General features: G+C 45.5%; 1 protein-coding gene across 8 annotated transcripts in view; it reads left to right on the top strand.

Moving 5' to 3' along the window:
- The window catches only part of RXRA (retinoid X receptor alpha), a 237,002-nt gene that overhangs the window by 86,152 nt on the left and 127,914 nt on the right, over positions 1-22,936 (top strand). For all 8 annotated transcript variants that reach the window (XM_056537919.1, XM_056537920.1, XM_056537916.1 and 5 more), the window contains exon 2: positions 1,605-1,646. Coding sequence is in view for 4 of the 8 variants with exons in the window: in XM_056537916.1 (XP_056393891.1) it covers positions 1,605-1,646 (42 nt within the window). In the remaining 4 variants the exon portion in view is untranslated. The remainder of the gene's footprint in view (positions 1-1,604; positions 1,647-22,936) is intronic.

Raw genomic sequence — 22,936 nt, 5'->3', positions numbered from 1 at the left:
CTTTTATCAGAAAATGTTCAGCATTTCATACTCAAAAAGCCAGTTAAACAAAGTGGCCACTAGGGGTTCCCCTGCCTCTTGGGACACATAGTAGTCCTGCAGTGTCCAGTGGTCATCGACACATCATGGACACCATTAGTGATTGACAGGGCTGCATGCAGGTCCAGGGCCCTCTGTGAATCAGAGCAGAGTTAGGAAGGGGGAGGAGTCATCACAGTGAGGAGAAGAGAGGGACACTCCCCCCTTCCTCTGCATGGACAGAAACCTCACTGAGCAAATGATGGCAAGTAAATAAAGGTAATTCTGAGAGAAATATAGGTCGTAGACACATAAAAATTAGATGTACACACTGAGCAACGTCTAATATTTCTATTTTTTTTTTGGTGATCTGACAGATACGCTTTCATTTTTTAATTTTTTTTATTTGACTATGCTACAGGGGCTGTAGAGTTAGTGTAGTTCAGAATATAGTCTTTGTACCTGCGTGTGACCGTTTTCTCACAATTCTGTGATTTTCGCCTAAATATTTGTTTTTACCAGCATGCAAAATTTCTCGGGTCTCAGATTTTTCCCAGGTTGCAATGCGGCCGAGACCTGACTCACTAGTCAGCTGATGGCAGGGAGCCTGTCTGCTTCAATGGGTGGAGCGATCGCTTGGTGGGAGAGAGATTAATCTGCAACTAATGCAACAGCTGGAGGCACTCTGATTGAAAACCACAGGTCTTTTGAATGGATGCAGCTGATTTATGTTTCAATGGGTGGGGTGGCTGATGTGTGAGAGGGAGGAAAATGGAATTATGGGATTTGTAGGCAAAAGAAGAAAACTCAAACAGGAAATACCAGTTCAAAAAAAGATAGCCCCAGTGTTATGGTAATCTCACAACATAGTCATTTAGCCCCAAGACAAGTGCAGATCCTTCCTAAGCATGTCCATTACTGCCTGGCAGGTACATACTAAAATCACCTTATGGTGGAGAACCCCTTTAAGTGTTGTCCTATTGACTTGAAGTTCCAGGTAGATTCTGCTGAAAGAATTAACATGTTCATTCTTTTGGTGGAATCCAATTCTGTTGGAGGTTTTGCTACAGAACGCCTGTCATGTAACCTGTGCAGCAAAATCACATGGGCATCAATGCACGGCCGCTGCAAGCGAATTCTGCTCAGGATTTCCGTAGTGTGAACAATACCATAAGTCAATGAAGAAAAGAAACATCTGTGTAGTTTTTTAAAGGGCTACTCCACTGGCCAGCCAGACATTTTGTTCATCAACGCTGTTTTCCCACTTTGGGGGTTGACCACGCCCCCTCAATGCAAGTCTATGGGAGGGGGCGTGATGACAGTCACGCCCCCTCCCATAGACTTGCATTGAGGGGGCGTTGCCGACCACCGCAGCGCGAAAACAGCGTTCGGAACATTTAGTTCCGAAAGCTGACCAGTGGACTATTTTGAAAATCCCTGACCAAATCTGCACCGAAATCTATACAATTTTTTGTGTGTGTTTTTGCATTTACTGTACCCTGATTGTCACAATAGCTGCTGTAATGGTTGTCACTGGGACACGAACATTTTACTGATTATGTTTCTTTTTTGTCTTTTTCTTTTAGAGGGAAAGTTCTGTGACTATCCTACCATTGTATCGTACAACGGTAGGCATGTGTGATTTGTGTGTTATGTTTTGTATATATTGATGTAGGCCGCGCTGTAGACACGATGTCTCCCCTCACACTCTGTGTATATCCAGCGCTCCTCTTTTGTATGTTTTTATACTGTTTTGTAATGTTTTTGTTTTGAGTGTTTTTTATTTTCCTTATTTTCTCTCGTTTTTTTTTCTTTTTCCATTACTGGCCGTCTGTGAGTTTTAGCTGATTAACACCTTCTTCTTCTCACATCTCCGTCCGCCCCGTCTGTGTCTCTGCTTTTCTCAGATTTGCTCACTCTTTGCCTACACTTTATTTTGCTTATGTTTTTTCTTTATATTGGCCCTATGGGATTTCAGCCATAAGTGGGACAGAGAAGCCTGCGGGGCTCCGGGTGCACAGAAGGTTCATGGGCGACACCATGGCCGGCCGGGAGAGGTTGTCCCTCACTTAAAACACAGGAAATGTTGCTCAACCACATATTTGTAGTAGAGGACGAGGGGGGGGGAGCGGCCACAACTACCCCATGATGGGCGCACGTGTTGGAAACTACAGAGAGCAAAACATCAAACACAGAGTAGAGATGTGTAATACATAAAATATGAAGGGTCAGAGCCGCCATCGAGACCATCTCCCCGACTCGTCCTATCTCATCCCGCTGCGTCTTACAATCTGATTACTGCAGCAAATGGAACTTGGACGGAGATTAAAAACATTGGCTAATTTGCATGTTATTTTCCCAGAATTCCCCTCAGCAGCAGATGCACAGGGATGAGGGGGGGGGAGCGCGATGATCAGGCAGATTTTTGCACCTGTGTTTGCTGTTTGGTATCTTCCCGGTTTTGCCAACTTTCTAAAATTGTCCGGTTGCTTGGTTACCCGACTGTTTTCTAAGACGAAGCCAAGGTGGCGGCCATATTTATCTCTGCGCCTGCCAAAAAGGTCTGCAGTGTATGACAAAACAGTGTGCGGCAGACTGGAAGTGTCATCATACAGAACATAAATAAATGGAAGGGCGGAAAATTAGGAAATTAAAGAGAAGCTCCGGTCTGTATCAATATTAACACGAACGGAAGAGCAATTTTTTACAAGTCATCTGGCAAAGACGTCTTAGAAAGCTAATTTTCCTAAATCACTTTTCCTTATTTTGAATAGTTCCCATCAGTCATTCCTCAGGATGTGGCCCTGATTATATATTCTCTGATCCTGAGAGGAGCATTCCTCTGTGCTGCCCCCTGCTGAGCAGTCATATATTTTATAGGAGCCAATTAATGACAATATAACCTGAATATACACAAACCCATACTATTACTACTACTATAATACTGCCCCCTATATACAAGAATATAACTACTATAATACTGCTCCTATATACAAGAATATAACTACTATAATACTGCTCCTATATACAGGAATATATGTACTATAATACTGCTCCTATATACAAGAATATAACTACTATAATACCGCTCCTATATACAGGAATATAACTACTATAATACTGCTCCTATATACAAGAATATATCTACTATAATACTGCTCCTATATACAAGAATATAACTACTATAATACTGCTCCTATATACAAGAATATAACTACTATAATACTGCTCCTATATACAGGAATATATGTACTATAATACTGCGCCTATATACAAGAATATAACTACTATAATACTGCTCCTATATACAAGAATATAACTACTATAATACTGCTCCTATATACAAGAATATAACTACTATAATACTGCTCCTATATTCAAGAATATAACTACTATAATACTGCTCCCTATATACAAGAATATAACTACTATAATACTGCTCCTATATATAAGAATATAACTACTATAATACTGCCCCCTATATACAAGAATATAACTAGTATAATACTGCTCCTATATACAAGAATATAACTACTATAATACTGCTCCCTATATACAAGAATATAACTACTATAATACTGCTCCTATATACAAGAATATAACTACTATAATACTGCTCCTATATACAAGAATATAACTACTATAATACTGCTCCTATATACAAGAATATAACTACTATAATACTGCTCCTATATACAAGAATATAACTACTATAATACTGCTCCTATATACAAGAATATAACTACTATAATACTGCTCCTATATACAAGAATATAACTACTATAATACTCCTCCTATATATAAGAATATAACTACTATAATACTGCCCCCTATATACAAGAATATAACTACTATAATACTGCTCCTATATACAAGAATATAACTACTATAATACTGCTCCTATATACAAGAATATAACTACTATAATACTGCTCCTATATACAAGAATATAACTACTATAATACTGCTCCTATATACAAGAATATAACTACTATAATACTGCTCCTATATACAAGAATATAACTACTATAATACTGCCCCCTATATACAAGAATATAACTACTATAATACTGCTCCTATATACAAGAATATATCTACTATAATACTGATCCTATATACAAGAATATAACTACTATAATACTGCTCCTATATATGTTTTGTATAATACTGTTTATAGTGCCTGTTGAGGTCTTTTGCCCTTTCTGGTTGGGTTGTGGCCCCCTGCAGGTCCCCTCCCCCCTATAGGTAGCTCTGTGTCACCCCCCCCCCCCCCCCCCTGGCCCGCAGCCCCTCAGTAAATCTCTGGAGGTGTGATGTTGCGGCTCCTGGGTGTTGCAGACACAAGCCGTACACGCTCAGGTTCATAGTTAATGGGCCGTGACCTCTCTGGTGGCTGATCCTGTGATCGCTGCTGATTTGTGTTGTGCAGGGTCAGGGTTCAGCGGGTCACCCCCCCCCCCTCATGCTGCGCTGTATTACCGTCCTGGCTGCTGTCAGATACACATGGCTGCCTCCACTCTCCACACTCATCTGTCTTTTAGGCTTCAGGATCTTTTTGTTCTCTCCAGTTTGTACACAGAAGTTATAACAAGTATTTACACCACCCATTGACTTCCATTTTTTGTTGTAAAATTTAGTGGAGTTTATTGGGTTTTGTTAAAAATAATAGGATTTCTAATGGTAAAACAAAAATGTACACTTCTACATTGTGGTGCAAAACTGTTCCCCGCATCAGGTCAGCAAAAACTTTATTCAAACTCCGTTCTGTGTCCAAGATTGTATTTTTTGGTTTTGTGTTTTTGTTGTTTTTATTTTATTTAATTTTTTTTGCTATTCCTCCTTAAAGGGGTACTCCGCTGCTCAGCTTTTGGAGAAAACTGTTCTGAACGCTGGAGCCGGCACCAGGAGCTCGTGACATTGTAGCCCCACCCCCTCGGTGCAAGTCTATGGGAGGGGGCGTGACGTCTGTCACGCTCCCTCCCATAGACTTACATTGAGGGGGCGGATTGTGGCGGCATGAGGGGGTGGGGCTATGACGTCACGAACTCCCGCCGCCACATACATTAGATAAACATCAAAATAGGGGGACCATCTAGTATGGGGGCATCCTGATTTCCGCCCGGGATGGTGGGTTTCAACATATCTGAACATCAATGGGTTAAAGTTGCTGACAGGTGACTTCCCAGACCAAAGTAAATATGCACCCCTGAAGGACTAAAACGGTCCGCGCATGCGGGGCCACCGCTATAGTCATCTCTATGTGCTTTCTGATCAATGACATCAATGACGCTGTGTTCGGAAACGTTCAGAAGGCCCATAAGGGATGGATGGAACGGTGGCCGCGCACGTGCTACCCACTTAGTTCATTCGGCGCTACATTTTCACTTCATTCTAGGGCTCGACAGGTGTCCCTGTGTTCAGACCCCCCACAACCTATCTATATTTAAAGGGGCACTATGCTCATCGTTTGGAACAAACTGTTCCGAGCTCTGGAGCCGGCGCCAGGAGCTCGTGACGTCATAGCCCCGCCCCTCGTGACATCACGCCCTGCCCCTTCAATGCAAGTCTATTGGAGGGGGCGTGACACACCCCCTCCTATAGACTTGCATTGAGGGGGCAGGGCTACGACGTCACAAGCTCCTGGCTCCAGCGTTCGGAACAGTTTGTTCCAAAAGCTGAGCCGTGGAGTACCCCTTTAAATATAGATATAGTTTTTATATGAACTGATGCCAGAAAGTTCTACAGATTTATAAATTACTTCTATATAGAAATCTTAATCCTTCCAGTACTTATCAGCTGCTGTATGCTCCACAGGAAGTTGTGTAATTCTTTCCAGTCTGACCACAGTGCTCTCTGCTGCCACCTCTGTCCATGTCAGGAACTGTCCAGAGCAGGAGAGGTTTGCTATGGGGATTTCTTCCTACTATCAGTTCCTGATACAGACAGAGGTGGCAGCAGAGAGCACTGTGGTTAGACTGGAAAGAACTACACAACTTCCTGTGGAGCATATAGCAGCTGATCAGTACTGGAAGGGTTAAGATTTTTTTATACAAGTAATTTTCAAATCTTTAGAACTTTCTGGCACCAGATGATTCGGAGGAAAAATAACCCTTTAATATTTAGGACTATTTGTAGCTGTTCTGTGGGGTCAGGAGGGGTCTGGGGCCATTATTGACCCTTATTTGACCCCGGTTTAATATGACATATCCTTAGCCGATTTAAATGACAAATTTCTCATTTCTATAAAGACTAGCGTAAAATGTATCTGTGCGACGGCGTTTCGGAACGCATTTAAAAAGAATTTAAGGTTGTTATTGAGTTACGGGAAACGTTTCCATCAAGCCTGTAAAGCGAGCGTCCTGCCCGGCTCCAGCCGCAAATCACAACCATGTGCTGCCCGCCGAGCGCGCGCCCTGCAGTCTGAATTAGATAAATATCTTAATGGGATCTTCATTGGGGAAATCCTTTGATTCTAAACTTTTCAACCTTAAGGACCTTTCATCCCCAGAATCCTGCGGTCGCTGAGGTTTGCAGTACGAGAGGCTCACGACCGCGATTGCTCAAGATGATCTGCGTCTCGGCAGAGAAGCGCGTTTCGGGAGATTTATAAGTGACTCTGGCTGATGCGTCGGCCGCCCCCTTTAATCCTGCTCTTCCTCTTCTCTTATATCCCTGTAATGTAGTTAGGTCCTGGCGCCGATAACATGAGAACCTGAAGTCGGTTATTTTTCTTCTTGATACTTTCTTGGGGTGTTTTTATCTGTTTACTGTCCTGTCTGTTCTTCCTGAGCCTCCTGGTTCATGATATGATGACTGACATGTACACAGGCAGGACAGCTGTAGCGATTGCGTTGGAAATGTAACACTATACTGCAGTGTTTTTCAACAATGGTTCCTAAAGCTGTTGCAAAACTACAACTCCCAGCAAGCCCGAAAAGCCTGGGATTTGTAGTTTTGCAACAGAAGAAAACTCCATTCCCATGGTGTTTCCCTACCAGGGTGTCTCCAGCTGTTGCAAAACTACAACTCCCAGCATGCCAAGACATCCTTTGGCTGTCAGGGCATGCTGGAAGTTGTAGTTTTGCAACAGAAAAATACTCTTCTTGGGTGGCATAGGACAGTGTTTCCCAACCAGGGAGCCTCCAAGTGTTGCAAAACTGCAACTCCCAGCACACCTAGACAGCTTTTGGCTGTCCGGGCATGCTGGGAGTTGTAGTTTTGATACAGAACAATACTTCCTAGGTGGCATAGGACAGTGTTTCCCAGTCAGAGTACCTCCAGCTGTTGCAGAACTACAACTCCCAGCATGCCCTTTACACATTAAAGCACTGTTTTTCAACCTGTACCTCTCCAGACAACACAACGACAAACTACAATTCCCAGTATGCTCTAAAAAGTGTGATTGTCAGGGAATGCTGGGAGGTGTAGTTTTTGCAACAGCTGGAGAGCCACAGTTTGAAGAACACTGCTGTAATTTGTATGGATGTTAATCAGGGCATGATGGGAGTTGTAGTTCTGCAACAGCTGAAGGGCCACAGATTGAAGACCACAACTGTAATGTAGATGGGAATTTATCAGGGCATGATGGGAGTTGTAGTTCTCAACAGCTGGAGAACCTCACAGCTTGTAAGGCCTCTTTTACATTTCTATATAGAAATAAAATAAAAACGGATTAAATGCGACGTGTAAACTTTGACATGTAATGTGCGTTTTTAAATACAACACATTGACTTCTAGGGGCTAAGAAACCAAAAATGGCAGCAATGCGGATCTACTGGAGCGAGAACGCTGGTAACGAAAAATATAAATGTGAATAACGTCCTATAAATTAATTGTCTATGAGGTGTGAATGAGGCCTAATTCAGGTGTGCGGGTGACCACCTCTAGGGGGCGCTGTGCTGGTCGCTATTAGTGGCCAAAATAAAAAGTTTGTTCAGACTTTACAAAATAAAATGAAAAAGAAATAAAATAAATAAATGGCGAATCTTCTCGGTTGTTCAGATAAGAGGGCTGCGCTATTTCTGTCGGAGGCTGCGGAGCGGCTAATGATTTTATAAGCAGGATGTTCTTACAGAAATCAATGAACTCCAGTGGGAAGGAATCGGCCTGAAGAGGTGCGCTCGGAAAGGATGTCCCCAAAAATAGCCTGTCTGGAAGCAGCAAAGCGGGAACAAGAGCCGGAGGGGCTGCTGGCCGCCGTTCAGGGAGCCGCCGCCGCCGCGCTGTGTATTTAGAAAGTGATTGTGACGTCGTTGGACATATGGACTGGTGTTTGCGTGTGAGCCGACACATTTGGAAATAAACAAACGCTGTCGGCCTGACCTGAACGCTCCGGCGGGTGCAGGATGTGTTCGGCGGGCCGCCATTATGTCAGGCGGCGAAATTGGATTTTACCAGAGGAAGCATTCCTTCCCCCCAGTCGGGAGCGAGTTATATTTATTCGGACGTAACGTGAACTTGTCCGCAGCGATGAACTTCATTTCTCTATAACGGCTGTTTCCAAACGGTGTGCCTCCAGCTGTTACAAAACTACAACTCCCAGTATACCCAGACAGCCCAGTGTGTCTCCTGCAGTTGCATAACTACACTCCCAGCCTTCGGCTGTCCGGGCATGCTTAGAGATGTAGTTTTGCAACAGCATCAGAAAATCAGCTGCGTGTGCACTGCCTAATATGTTCCCCTTAGTTATCTGTAGTAGACGATTTGTTATGTGAAATAGGCGCACGGATTCGGTGTCTAAATCGGCGCTAAGAATTGACCATGTGACTGGATCAGATACACATGTGAAATCGGCTTACGTGTGACTTTTGCTCGTGGTTGCATCGCACAAGAATCAGGAAGTTCTTTGTGTTACGTGAAATGTCTTCCCTGGTTATCGCCATTTAAGGTGTCTTTTAAAGTAAGAAGCCTCGTATCCAGACGATCCCACTGAAATTGGCCGGTCTGTCATTGGATTCTCCCAATTATGACCACTGGGCCCTTTCCTTACCTCACCGTGTGTTGTTCCTCTGTATAGGGGTCCTGCCACCCAGTAACAGAAGGGGGGAGGCAATTGGTTCTGGACCCCTCCTTACACAGAGACACATAACATGGTGCCCCTATGGTGTATGCGGCCTTGTTACTGCCCCTATAGTGTGTACGGCCTTGTGTGTACGGCCTTGTTACTGCCCCTATGGTGTATGTGGCCTTGTTACTGCCCCTATGGTGTATGTGGCCTTGTTACTGCCCCTATGGTGTATGTGGCCTTGTTACTGCCCCTATGGTGTATGCGGCCTTGTTACTGCCCCTATGGTGTATGTGGCCTTGTTACTGCCCCTATGGTGTATGTGGCCTTGTTACTGCCCCTATGGTGTATGTGGCCTTGTTACTGCCCCTATGGTGTGTACGGCCTTGTTACTGCCCCTATGGTGTATGTGGCCTTGTTACTGCCCCTATGGTGTGTACGGCCTTGTTACTGCCCCTACGGTCTGTACGGCCTTGTTACTGCCCCTATGGTGTGTACGGCCTTGTTACTGCCCCTATGGTGTGTGCGGCCTTGTTACTGCCCCTATGGTGTGTACAGCCTTGTTACTGCCCCTATGGTGTACGGCCTTGTTACTGCCCCTATGGTGTACGGCCTTGTTACTGCCCCTATGGTGTACGGCCTTGTTACTGCTCCTATAGTGTGTACGGCCTTGTGTGTATGGCCTTGTTACAGCCTCTATAGTGTGTACGGCCTTGTTACTGCCCCTATGGTGTGCGGCCTTGTTACTGCCCCTATGGTGTGTACGGCCTTGTTACTGCCCCTATGGTGTGTGCGGCCTTGTTACTACCCCTATGGTGTGTACGGCCTTGTTACTGCCCCTATAGTGTGTACGGCCTTGTTACTGCCCCTACGGTCTGTACGGCCTTGTTACTGCCCCTATGGTGTGTACGGCCTTGTTACTGCCCCTATGGTGTGTGCGGCCTTGTTACTGCCCCTATGGTGTGTGCGGCCTTGTTACTGCCCCTACGGTCTGTACGGTCTTGTTACTGCCCCTATGGTGTGTGAGGTCTTGTTCCTAATAACATTTCTGGGAGACGAAGTGGCCGGCTCTGTAGAAGTTTTTCCCTTTCATGTCGGGCTTTCTGCTCTTCGCCGATGTTTACTCGGTGGCGGAACGTCTCGGGCCTTTTATCTTTTGCTCTTGGCCTTATTTAATCTGGATACCACGGAGTTTCTTGCGCAGTTCTCCGAAGTTCTGAGCTGCGCCCATGGGCTGTACTTAGTCAAGGGGAAGGCGACTGACAAGCTGTTCATGTAGACGGGGCAATGAATGGGGCCCGGCGGGCGCAGATCCACCGCTGCCCGGGTCCACGTCTTAATTGCTGCCCCCGTCTTGCTGTGGGCGTCGGGTAAGTGCCCTCGACATACGGTCTGTGATCAGGGCTAACTTGTCCGGGAAGGTTGAGTTCTTTATTTTGCTGTGTACTATTAAAGGATTAGCAGCCTTCGGGCCTGTTAAGCGGCTCACACAGATTTACATCCCTTTTACAGAAAGACTCATTAAAGCGCTGGCAGCGGGCCGTGATTTGTGCAATAATTTCCCCTGACTGCCGTATCCCGGGCGCCCCGCAGGGCACTAGAGTGTGTGTCTCTTCATTTTGGAGCTGCAGACTCTTACAAGTCTATCAGTCCTTCGGCATCCCTTAAAGGGAAACCGTCCTGAAGACGCTTAATATGCTGTAAAATGGCGCATGATCTAACGCCAGATCCGCTTATTACTCCGGGTTCAATTTGCATTAATTCTCCAGTCTGTAAAGGAGCTAAATAATTAAACGAATAACGTCAGATTATGGGGCCAAACCAGTGTATAACCGCAGTGCATAGCCCCGTGTTTCCCAACCAGGGTATCTTTAACCCCTTAAGGACTCAGCCCATTTTGGCCTTAAGGACTCAGACAATTTAATTTTTACGTTTTCATTTTTTCCTCCTCGCCTTCTAAAAATCATAACTCTTTTATATTTTCATCCACAGACTAGTATGAGGGCTTGTTTTTTGCGCGACCAGTTGTCCTTTGTAATGACATAACTCATTATATCATAAAATGTATGGCGCAACCAAAAAACACTATTTTTGTGGGGAAATTAAAACGAAAAACGCAATTTTGCTAATTTTGGAAGGTTTCGTTTTCACGCCGTACAATTTATGGTAAAAATGACATGTGTTCTTTATTCTGAGGGTCAATACGATTAAAATGATACCCATTATTATATACTTTTATATTATTGTTGCGCTTAAAAAAAATCACAAACTTTTTAACCAAATTAGTACGTTTATAATCCCTTTATTTTGATGACCTATAACTTTTTTATTTTTCCGTATAAGCGGCGGTATGGGGGCTCATTTTTTGCGCCATGATCTGTACTTTTTTTTGATACCACATTTGCATATAAAAAACTTTTAATACATTTTTTATAATTTTTTTTAAAATAAAATGTATTAAAAAAGTAGGAATTTTGGACTTTTAAATTTTTTTTTCGTTCACGCCGTTCACCGTACGGGATCATTAACATTTTATTTTAATAGTTCGGACATTTACGCACGCGGCGATACCAAATATGTCTATAAAAAATGTTTTTTACGCTTTTTGGGGGTAAAATAGGAAAAAACGGACGTTTTACTTTTTTATTGGGGGAGGGGATTTTTCACTTTTTTTTTACTTTTACTTTTACATTTTTTTACATTTTTTTTTACACTTGAATAGTCCCCATAGGGGACTATTCATAGCAATACCATGATTGCTAATACTGATCTGTTCTATGTATAGGACATAGAACAGATCAGTATTATCGGTCATCTCCTGCTCTGGTCTGCTCGATCACAGACCAGAGCAGGAGACGCCGGGAGCCGCACGGAGGAAGGTGAGGGGACCTCCGTGCGGCGTTATGAATGATCGGATCCCCGCAGCAGCGCTGCGGGCAATCCGATCGTTCATTTTAATCGCGAACTGCCGCAGATGCCGGGATCTGTATTGATCCCGGCACCTGAGGGGTTAATGGCGGACGCCCGCGAGATCGCGGGCGTCGGCCATTGCCGGCGGGTCCCTGGCTGCGATCAGCAGCCGGGATCAGCCGCGCATGACACGGGCATCGCTCCGATGCCCGCGGTTATGCTTAGGACGTAAATGTACGTCCTGGTGCGTTAAGTACCACCTCACCAGGACGTACATTTACGTCCTGCGTCCTTAAGGGGTCAAAGGGGTACTCCGGTGGAAAACTTTCTTTTTTTTTTTTTTTTATCAACTGGTGCCAGAAAGTTAAGCAAATTTGTAAATTACTTCTATTAAAAAAATCTTAATGCTTCCAGTACTTATTAGCTGCTGAATACTACAGAGGAAATTATTTTCTGTTTGGAACACAGTGCTCTCTGCTGACACCTCTGTCCATTTAAGGAACTGTCCAGAGCAGCATATGTTTGCTATGGGGATTTTCTCCTACTCTGGACAGTTCCTAAAATGGACAGAGATGTCAGCAGAGAGCACTGTGCTCGTGATGTCAGCAGAGAGCTCTGTGTCCCAAAAAGAAGTATTCAGCAGCTAATAAGTACCGGAAGCATTACGATTTTTAAATAGAAGTCCTCTACAAATCTGTTTAACTTTCTGGCACCAGTTGAAAAAAAATAAAAAATAAAAAAAAAGTTTTCCACCGGAGTATCCCTTTAAGTCTTGCAAAACTACAATTCCCAGCATGCCCATAATGTTTTCTACTCAAGCCTTAAAGGGGTACTCTGCCTCTAGACATCTTATCCCCTATCCAATGGATAGGGGATAAGATGTCTGATCGCGGGGGTCCCGCAGCTGAGAACTCCCGCGATCTCCCTGCTGCACCCGGCGTTCGTTTAGAGCAGTGGTTTTGGGTGGCTGGTAGTAAGCCACCTGTATAGACAGAAAATTATCATAGGTAGCACTTGGACGAGCAGGATTTATTTGTTTTCTTTGATGAACAATAAAAACAGGAGAGGCGCTATTTAACCCTTCCTTCTGTGTCCGTCTTTGACTGCTATTTACCGTTATCTCTCTCAACATATACAGTATAGCTACCACAATGCAGTCCCCCATTCTTTACACTGAATGCTGTAATATAAGGTTTAAATTAGACCGTGTTCAGGCCCTGTTATTGCTTTTGCTGGTTTGTGAATAAAGCAATGGAAATTAGAGTGTGAACCATGGCCTTACAGCAGTGTTCCCTTGCACAGTACAGTGTGTCCCCAGCTGTTGTAAAACTACAACTCCCAGTATACATACACAGCCCAATGTGTCTCCTACTGTTGCAAAAATACAACTCCCTGTATACTCGCTGTTGCAAAACTTCAACTCCCAGTATACTCTTACAGCCCAGAGTGTATCCAGCATGTGAACCATGGTCTTACAGCAGTGTTTACTAACCCTTTTGCAAAACTACAACTCCCAGCATGCTGGGAGTTGTAGTTTTGCAACAGCTGGAGGCACCCTGGTTGGCAAACACTGCCTTAGGCTGGGTTCACATCACGTTTTTGCCATACTGTTTTCAATCAGTTTTTCTAAAGAAACCGTTTGGCAAAAAAACGGATGGAACAGTATGGGAAAAAGTAAACCGTATACTGTTTTTAAAAGTGCATACAGTTCCGTCCATTTTTATTAGAGAAAAAAAAACATGTTTTTGAAAATGTTGTCCATTTTTAATGGGAGGGGTGTTGGGTGGGGACTTAAGGATGCAAATGCGCATGTGCAAAGTAAAAACCGTATACATGTGCGTTTCCCATTGATGTCCATGTAAAAAAAAAAAAACGTATGCGGTTGCAGTACGGTTTTTAAATTGGAGTCAAAACTGTGGTTGACCACGATTTTGTCTCCGGTTTAAAAACCGTACAAAGTAGATGTGTGGCCTGTGACCGCTCCATCATTCTACCGTATACATGTTCAGTATCCAGCACTTCTGCGCCTGCTCTTCTCACAATTACGGCACAGCGATTGTGGCTTGTACAGATTACAGGGGAAAGCTGCGAGCTCCGAGCGAAAGTTAAAAACCCAATTAGCGTCTTATCTCGGAGTTTATTCCTCGGAGCACATTGAAGGAAACCAGTAATTTAATGTAAGTCTCTTGTCCGGTAAACGCTCTCCCAGAAATTACATCTGTCGGTTACAAGTTATCTGTCATAAATTGGCTAAGAGCTGTTGCGCGAGGGATAATGCCAGGCGTAATTATCTCGGTGGAGCCTCCGCTAATCACTTTGCGGCTGATTTACCTCGGTAGGAGGCATATTCAGTGAAATATATGAAATGCCGTAGGAGGGACACGCCGGGCGTCAGGGCCACAATAGATGTGGGTGAACTGAAGGTGTCTTTAAGCTCATCATGGCTGCGGCTCTCTAGCTGTTGTCCATCTACAACTCCCATCATGCCCTGACAGCTGAGGGTGGGGGTTACACTTCCGTAAGAGCCTAATAAAAAAGGTTAACACATTTGAACCTTGATCAACTCCAGCCTCATGTGGGCCCTAATGTGTCCCTCTATTTGCCCTACCCTCTTGGGTCACCACATTGACCCATCTATTTTATCTTCAGCCTCATGGTGCCAGGATCGACACCCATCCCCGCATCATCTTCCCTTTGATACTTGTGATGTAAGAGTGAAGTTTTAATGGAACGTGACACAGTTAACTTTACATGAAAGTAAAAATTCCATCTCGCAGATGTTTTTCTCTTCAGCATTTAAGACACAAAGTTTCTGATAAAAAACAGGCCCAGAGAATAGAAACATGTTACTGATATTTTGGGTTTTCCTGCTGGGATCGGAATCGGTTCTCTTACTTGGCCTTAAAGGGAACCTGTCATGGTGAACAAGCAGCTAAGCTGAGCCTGAGCTTATCCTGCTCTATAACTTGATGCTCCTCCTGCTCTATAACATGATGCTCCTCCTGCTCTATAACATGATGCTCCTCCTGATCTATAACACAATGCTCCTCCTGCTCTATAACATGATGCTCCTCCTGCTCTATAACATGATGCTCCTCCTGATCTATAACACGATGCTCCTCCTGCTCTATAACATGATGCTCCTCCTGCTCTATAACATGATGCTCCTCCTGCTCTATAACACGATGCTCCTCCTGCTCTATAACATGATGCTCCTCCTGATCTATAACACGATGCTCCTCCTGCTCTATAACACGATGCTCCTCCTGCTCTATAACATGATGCTCCTCCTGCTCTATAACACGATGCTCCTCCTGCTCTATAACACGATGCTCCTCCTGCTCTATAACATGATGCTCCTCCTGCTCTATAACATGATGCTCCTCCTGCTCTATAACACGATGCTCCTCCTGCTCTATAACATGATGCTCCTCCTGATCTATAACACGATGCTCCTCCTGCTGTATAACATGATGCTCCTCCTGCTCTATAACACGATGATCCTCCTGCTCTATAACTTGATGCTCCTCCTGCTCTATAACAGGATGCTCCTCCTGATCTATAACACGATGCTCCTCCTGCTCTATAACACGATGCTCCTCCTGCTCTATAACACGATGCTCCTCCTGCTCTATAACACGATGCTCCTCCTGCTCTATAACACGATGCTCATCCTGCTCTATAACACGATGCTCCTCCTGCTCTATAACACGATGCTCCTCCTGCTCTATAACACGATGCTCATCCTGCTCTATAACACGATGCTCCTCCTGCTCTATAACACGATGCTCCTCCTGCTCTATAACATGATGCTCCTCCTGCTCTATAACATGATGCTCCTCCTGCTTTATAACACGATGCTCCTCCTGCTCTATAACATGATGCTCCTCCTGCTCTATAACAGGATGCTCCTCCTGCTCTATAACAGGATGCTCCTCCTGCTCTATAACAGGATGCTCCTCCTGCTCTATAACAGGATGCTCCTCCTGCTCTATAACAGGATGCTCCTCCTGCTCTATAACACGATGCTCCTCCTGCTCTATAACACGATGCTCCTCCTGCTCTATAACACGATGCTCCTCCTGCTCTATAACACGATGCTCCTCCTGCTCTATAACACGATGCTCCTCCTGCTCTATAACACGATGCTCCTCCTGCTCTATAACACGATGCTCCTCCTGCTCTATAACACGATGCTCCTCCTGCTCTATAACACGATGCTCCTCCTGCTCTATAACACGATGCTCCTCATGCTCTAAAACACGATGCTCCTCCTGCTCTATAACACGATGCTCCTCCTGCTCTATAACACGATGCTCCTCCTGCTCTATAACACGATGCTCCTCATGCTCTAAAACACGATGCTCCTCATGCTCTAAAACACGATGCTCCTCCTGCTCTATAACACGATGCTCCTCCTGCTCTATAACACGATGCTCATCCTGCTCTATAACACGATGCTCCTCCTGCTCTATAACACGATGCTCCTCCTGCTCTATAACACGATGCTCCTCCTGCTCTATAACACGATGCTCCTCCTGCTCTATAACACGATGCTCCTCCTGCTCTATAACACGATGCTCCTCCTGCTCTATAACACGATGCTCCTCCTGCTCTATAACACGATGCCTCTAGATTGGGCAGTACATTTTGTTTCTGGCAGGTTCCTTTTAAATGTGCAAACAAAACCCGTCCAGAACACAGTGCGCCCCCTTCTCTGGCGTCTTCTACTTTATTGGATATAGGAAAGTCTTACGTTATCGTCTTAGTTTCCCGTCACTTTGGGCTGGTTGTCTGTACGTGGACATAGGACAGCGCCGCGGCCTCTGATAGCACTATAAGATCCCCTATATAACACGATACATCTGCTGACGTCTGGGGACGGACATGGGTCCCACAGCTGCTCCCCGCAAAGCTTTAAGGGGATTTTGCGATAACTCACGAGACGTTACACAGAGTTTTCTGTCTGCAAACTGTAAAGGTTAATATGAAGAAATCCGATCGCCACATCTGTCGCCGGATGGATTTACAGTTTTCTCTTCTGTCCATTACTGGCATCTGTCTGAACGTTTGAGGTGCCCATTAAATTTGGAGTCTCCGCGCTGATCCCCGGATGTCACTTTCCCAGAAATCTACGGGGGAAAAAAGTGAGACTTCCCGAGGAGAAGCCATGAATTAGAGCTCATTGTATCCGGTCAGAGACGGCGCGGTCAGGGTAGATGAAGCTTCTCTGATGCCGTCACGTAGCGTCTTATGTCTATACCGCCATCCTCACTAACAGGAGTGGAGGTCTCTGCGGATGAGAGAGAAGATGGTCATGTGACGCCTCTACTGTCTACTCATATAGCAATGAGCCCCAACCTTCCCATCATAGCCACGGAGCCTATAAGGGCATGATGGGATTTGCAGTCCTGCAACAGCAGAAGATCCACTTTCTTTAGGTGCTGCAGTTGTAACTGCAAGCTATCAGGGCATCATGGGAGTTGTAGTTTAGCAACAGCTGGAGAAGCACAGGTTGGGGAACATGGCTTTATGTTGCCTTTGGCTGTTGCAGAACTACAACTCCCAGCATGGCCGGACAGCCAATGTCTGTCTGGGCATGCTGGGGGTTGTGGATTTGCAACAGCTGGAGGGCAGCAGATTAGACATCTTGGCCTTAGGTCAGTGTTTCCCAACCAGAGGGCCTCCAGCTGTTGCAATCTACAACTCCCAATGTGTCAATGTCTGTCTGGGCATGCTGGGGGTTGTGGATTTGCAACAACTGGAGGGCAGCAAATTAGAAATCTAGGCCTTAGAACAGTGTTTCCCAACAATAGGGCCTCCAGCTTCTGCAAAACTACAACTCCCAGCATGCCCGGACAGCCGTTGGCTGTCCGAGCATGCTAGGAGTTGTAGTTTTGCAGTAACTGGAGACACACTGGTTGGGAAATCCAGCTCTAATGGGTATAGTAGTCTGTGAGGGCTTGATGGAGGTTGTAATTATGGTACAGTTGGAAATCCAATGTTTGGGAATCATTACTCTGCATGTTGATGTCGTAAACTGTTGGAGCATGCTGGGAGTTGTAGTTTTTGTCAGCTGGAGAGGAGCAGGTTAGGAAACTTGCTCTAATGTGTATGGGGGTCTGTGATGGTATGATGAGAGTTGTAGTTTTGCAGCATTTACAGAGATCCATACGTTAGGGAACATTGCTCTAATGGACTGTCAGGTCATGTTGGGAGTTGTAGTAATTTCATAAGGGCCATGGGTTGTGGAATATTGCTTTATGTACTGCAGCTGAAAATTGTTTTGGGCATGCTGGGAGTTGTAGTTATTTAACAGCAGGAGAGCCACAGGTTGGACAACAATACTCTAATCTAAACGCTGAATTTGCAGCCTCAGGCATGTTAGGAGTTGTAGTTTTGTGATGGCTAGAGAGCCATAGGTTAGGGGAACATTTCTCTAATGTGGATGGGGTTCTGTGAGGGGATGATGGGAGTTGTAGGTCCATGCGTTCACTAACCTGTTGACTCCTGGTAATTCCCCATCCTGGTGGAGGCGAGACGCGCCATTGTTTGGTCATAAACCTGTTGTTCCGGTTGTGATTCAGCACCTTTTGCGTCACTAGTTATTTTGTACACATTGCTGGTAAATATGTTCTAGTATTGTGTAATCTGCAGCAAAGGGAACCACAAGGCTCAGGATAGAACATAGGAGTGTGATACCAGCCGCTGATATTCAATCAGATAAGCATTACACACTGGGAGTTGTAGTTCTGAAATAATTTGTTGTCTCCTAATAGTTTAACTTCTATCACAGTGTTTCAACATGTGTTGCAAAACTACAACTCCCAGCATGCACCAGACAGTCTAGACCAGTGGTCTCCAAACTGTGGACCTCCCGGATGGTGCCAAACTACAACTCCCAGCATTCCCAGACAGCCTAGATCAGTGGTCTCCAAATTATGGACCTCTGAGATGGTGCAAAACTACAACTCCCAGCATGCCCAGACAGCCTAGATCAGTGGTCTCCAAACTGTGGACCTCCTGGTTGGTGCCAAACTACAACTCCCAGCATTCCCAGACAGCCAAATCAGTGGTCTCCAAACTGTGGAGCTCCCGGATGTTGCAAAACTACAACTCCCAGCATGCCCGGACAGCCTAGATCAGTGGTCTCCAAACTGTTGAACTCCCAGATATTGCAAAACTACAACTCCCAGCATGCCCGGACAGCCGTTGGCTATCTGGGCATGCTGGGAGTTGTAGTTTTACAACAGCTGGAGACATCCTAGTTGGCCAAAGTCTGTCTGGGCATGCTGGCAGTTGAAGTTTTGCAGCAGCTGGAGGCACTCTGATTGGGAAAACTATTGGCGGACAGGGCTCCTTTAAATCTTTAATGAATAGAAATTCTTGTAAATGAATTCCATCATAGTTTGATGTTCCAGCAGAGTCAGACCTGTGTGGTGGGGCCCCAGTGGGTAACATGATCAGGGGCCGGGGTCTGGCAGTAATATGAAGCAGACGGGAGGTGGGGAGATTACACAGAATGGGATGTGACCGATTCAGAGGCAAAAAAACCTGAAGACTGATTAATGTCAGAAAGCGAGGAAAGTGATGTGAAAAATGAGTCCGAATCACTGAGCAAGAGGCACGAGAGGCTGAGCGTGAGTCACCGACCTGGCAGCGCCGTACGCCGTGTCACCTCAAGGTCACCGGTTCACTCCGAGCGCAGATCCTGGGTGACATTGGGCGCTCGACTATTTAAACAACAACTAAACCTGAAATACTAATAGTTATGTATATATATATAAGCAACGCTGCTCATGTCTCTGGAGCTGGGACTGCTAGGGGAAGATATTCTGCGCTGCACATTAGACTTCCTGGGCATTAATTGTCCACAGTTTGGGGATCTGGACTTGCAGGGAACCACCATATCCTTAAAGGGGTACTCTAGTGGAGAACATTTTTCTTAAATCAATTGGTGTGAGAAAGTTAAGCAGATTTGTAAATTACTTCTATTTAAAAATCGTAATCCTTCCAGTACTCATCAGCTACTGTATGCACAGGAAGATGTGTAGTTATTTTCTGTGTGACCACAGTGCTCTCTGCTGACACCTCTGTCCATGTCAGGAACTGTATGGTGATTATAGTGGGTGTAGCGGTGCAGGTATGGAGCAGTGCTGACTACATGGTGATTATAGGGGTGTATAGGTGCAGGTATGGAGCAGTGCTCACTACATGGTGATTATAGGGGGTGTAGAGGTGCAGGTATGGAGCAGTGCTCACTACATGGTGATTATAGGGGGTGTAGAGGTGCAGGTATGGAGCAGTGCTCACTACATGGTGATTATAGGAGGTGTAGAGGTGCAGGTATGGAGCAGTGCTCACTACATGGTGATTATAGGGGTGTAGAGGTGCAGGTATGGAGCAGTGCTCACTACATGGTGATTATAGGGGGTGTAGAGGTGCAGGTATGAAGCAGTGCTCACTACATTGTGATTATAGGGGGTGTAGAGGTGCAGGTATGGAGCAGTGCTCACTACATGGTGATTATAGGGGGTGTAGAGGTGCAGATATGGAGCAGTGCTCACTACATGGTGATTATAGGGGTGTAGAGGTGCAGGTATGGAGCAGTGCTCACTACATGGTGATTATAGGGGGTGTAGAGGTGCAGGTATGGAGCAGTGCTCACTACATGGTGATTATAGGGGGTGTAGAGGTGCAGGTATGGAGCAGTGCTCACTACATGGTGATTATAGGGGTGTAGAGGTGCAGGTATGGAGCAGTGCTCACTACATGGTGATTATAGGGGTGTAGAGGTGCAGGTATGGAGCAGTGCTCACTACATGGTGATTATAGGGGGTGTAGAGGTGCAGGTATGGAGCAGTGCTCACTACATGGTGATTATAGGGGTGTAGAGGTGCAGGTATGGAGCAGTGCTCACTACATGGTGATTATAGGGGTGTAGAGGTGCAGGTATGGAGCAGTGCTCACTACATGGTGATTATATGGGGTGTAGAGGTGCAGGTATGGAGCAGTGATCACTACATGGTGATTATAGGGGTGTAGAGGTGCAGGTATGGAGCAGTGCTCACTACATGGTGATTATATGGGGTGTAGAGGTGCAGGTATGGAGCAGTGCTGACTACATGGTGATTATAGGGGTGTAGAGGTGCAGGTATGGAGCAGTGCTCACTTCATGGTGATTATAGGGGATGTAGAGGTGCAGGTATGGAGCAGTGCTCACTACATGTTGATTAAGGGGGTGTAGAGGTGCAGGTATGGAGCAGTGCTCACTACATGGTGATTATAGGGGTGTTTAGGTGCAGGTATGGAGCAGTGCTCACTACATGGTTATTATAGGGGTGTAGAGGTGCAGGTATGGAGCAGTGCTCACTACATGTTGATTATAGGGGTGTAGAGGTGCAGGTATGGAGCAGTGCTCACTACATGGTGATTATAGGGGTGTAGAGGTGCAGGTATGGAGCAGTGCTCACTACATGGTGATTATAGGGGTGTAGAGGTGCAGGTATGGAGCAGTGCTCACTACATGGTGATTATAGGGGTGTAGAGGTGCAAGTATGGAGCAGTGATCACTACATGGTGATTATAGGGGTGTAGAGGTGCAGGTATGGAGCAGTGCTCACTACATGGTGATTATAGAGGTGTAGGGGTGCAGGTATGGAGCAGTGCTCACTACATGGTGATTATAGAGGTGTAGAGGTGCAGGTATGGAGCAGTGATCACTTCATGGCGATTATAGGGGTGTAGAGGTGCAGGTATGGAGCAGTGCTCACTACATGGTGATTATAGGGGTGTAGAGGTGCAGGTGTGGAGCAGTGCTCACTACTTGGTGATTATAGGGGTGTAGAGGTGCAGGTATGGAGCAGTGCTGACTACATGGTGATTATAGGGGTGTAGAGGTGCAGGTAGGGAGCAGTGCTCACTACATGGGGATTATAGGGGTGTAGAGGTGCAGGTATGGAGCAATGATCACTACATGGTGATTATGGGGGTGTAGAGGTGCAGGTATGGAGCAGTGCTCACTACATGGTGATTATAGGGGTGTAGAGGTGCAGGTATGGAGCAGTGATCACTATATGGTGATTATAGGGGTGTAGAGGTGCAGGTATGGAGCAGTGCTCACTACATGGTGATTATAGAGGTGCAGGTATGGAGCAGTGCTCACTACATGGTGATTATAGGGGTGTAGAGGTGCATGTATGGAGCAGTGCTCACTACATGGTGATTATAGGGGTGTAGAGGTGCAGGTATGGAGCAGTGCTCACTTCATGGTGATTATAGGGGTGTAGAGGTGCAGGTATGGAGCAGTGCTCACTACATGGTGATTATAGAGGTGTAGAGGTGCAGGTATGGAGCAATGATCACTACATGGTGATTATAGGGGTGTAGAGGTGCAGGTATGGAGCAGTGATTATAGGGGGTGTAGAGGTGCTGGTATGGAGCAATGATCACTACATGGTGATTATAGGGGTGTAGAGGTGCAGGTATGGAGCAGTGCTCATTACATGGTGATTATAGGAGGTGTAGAGGTGCAGGTATGGAGCAGTGCTCACTACATGATGATTATAGGGGTGTAGAGGTGCAGGTATAGAGCAATGATCACTACATAGTGATTATGGAGGTGTAGAGGTGCAGGTATGGAGCAGTGCTCACTACATGGTGATTATAGTGGGTGTAGAGGTGCAGGTATGGAGCAGTGCTCACTACATGGTGATTATAGGGGTGTAGAGGTGCAGGTATGGAGCAGTGATCACTACATGGTGATTATAGTGGGTGTAGAGGTGCAGGTATGGAGCAGTGCTCACTACATGGTAATTGTAGAGGTGTAGAGGTGCAGGTATGGAGCAGTGCTCACTACATGGTGATTATAGGGGTGTATAGGTGCAGGTATGGAGCAGTGCTCACTACATGGTGATTATAGGGGTGTAGAGGTGCAGGTATGGAGCAGTGCTCACTACATGGTGATTATAGGGGTGTAGAGGTGCAGGTATGGAGCAGTGCTCA

Source organism: Hyla sarda, chromosome 9 (genome assembly GCF_029499605.1).
Source record: "Hyla sarda isolate aHylSar1 chromosome 9, aHylSar1.hap1, whole genome shotgun sequence".
Classification (NCBI taxonomy): Eukaryota; Metazoa; Chordata; class Amphibia; order Anura; family Hylidae; genus Hyla; species Hyla sarda.
This window is presented reverse-complemented; position numbering and strand designations above follow the sequence as displayed.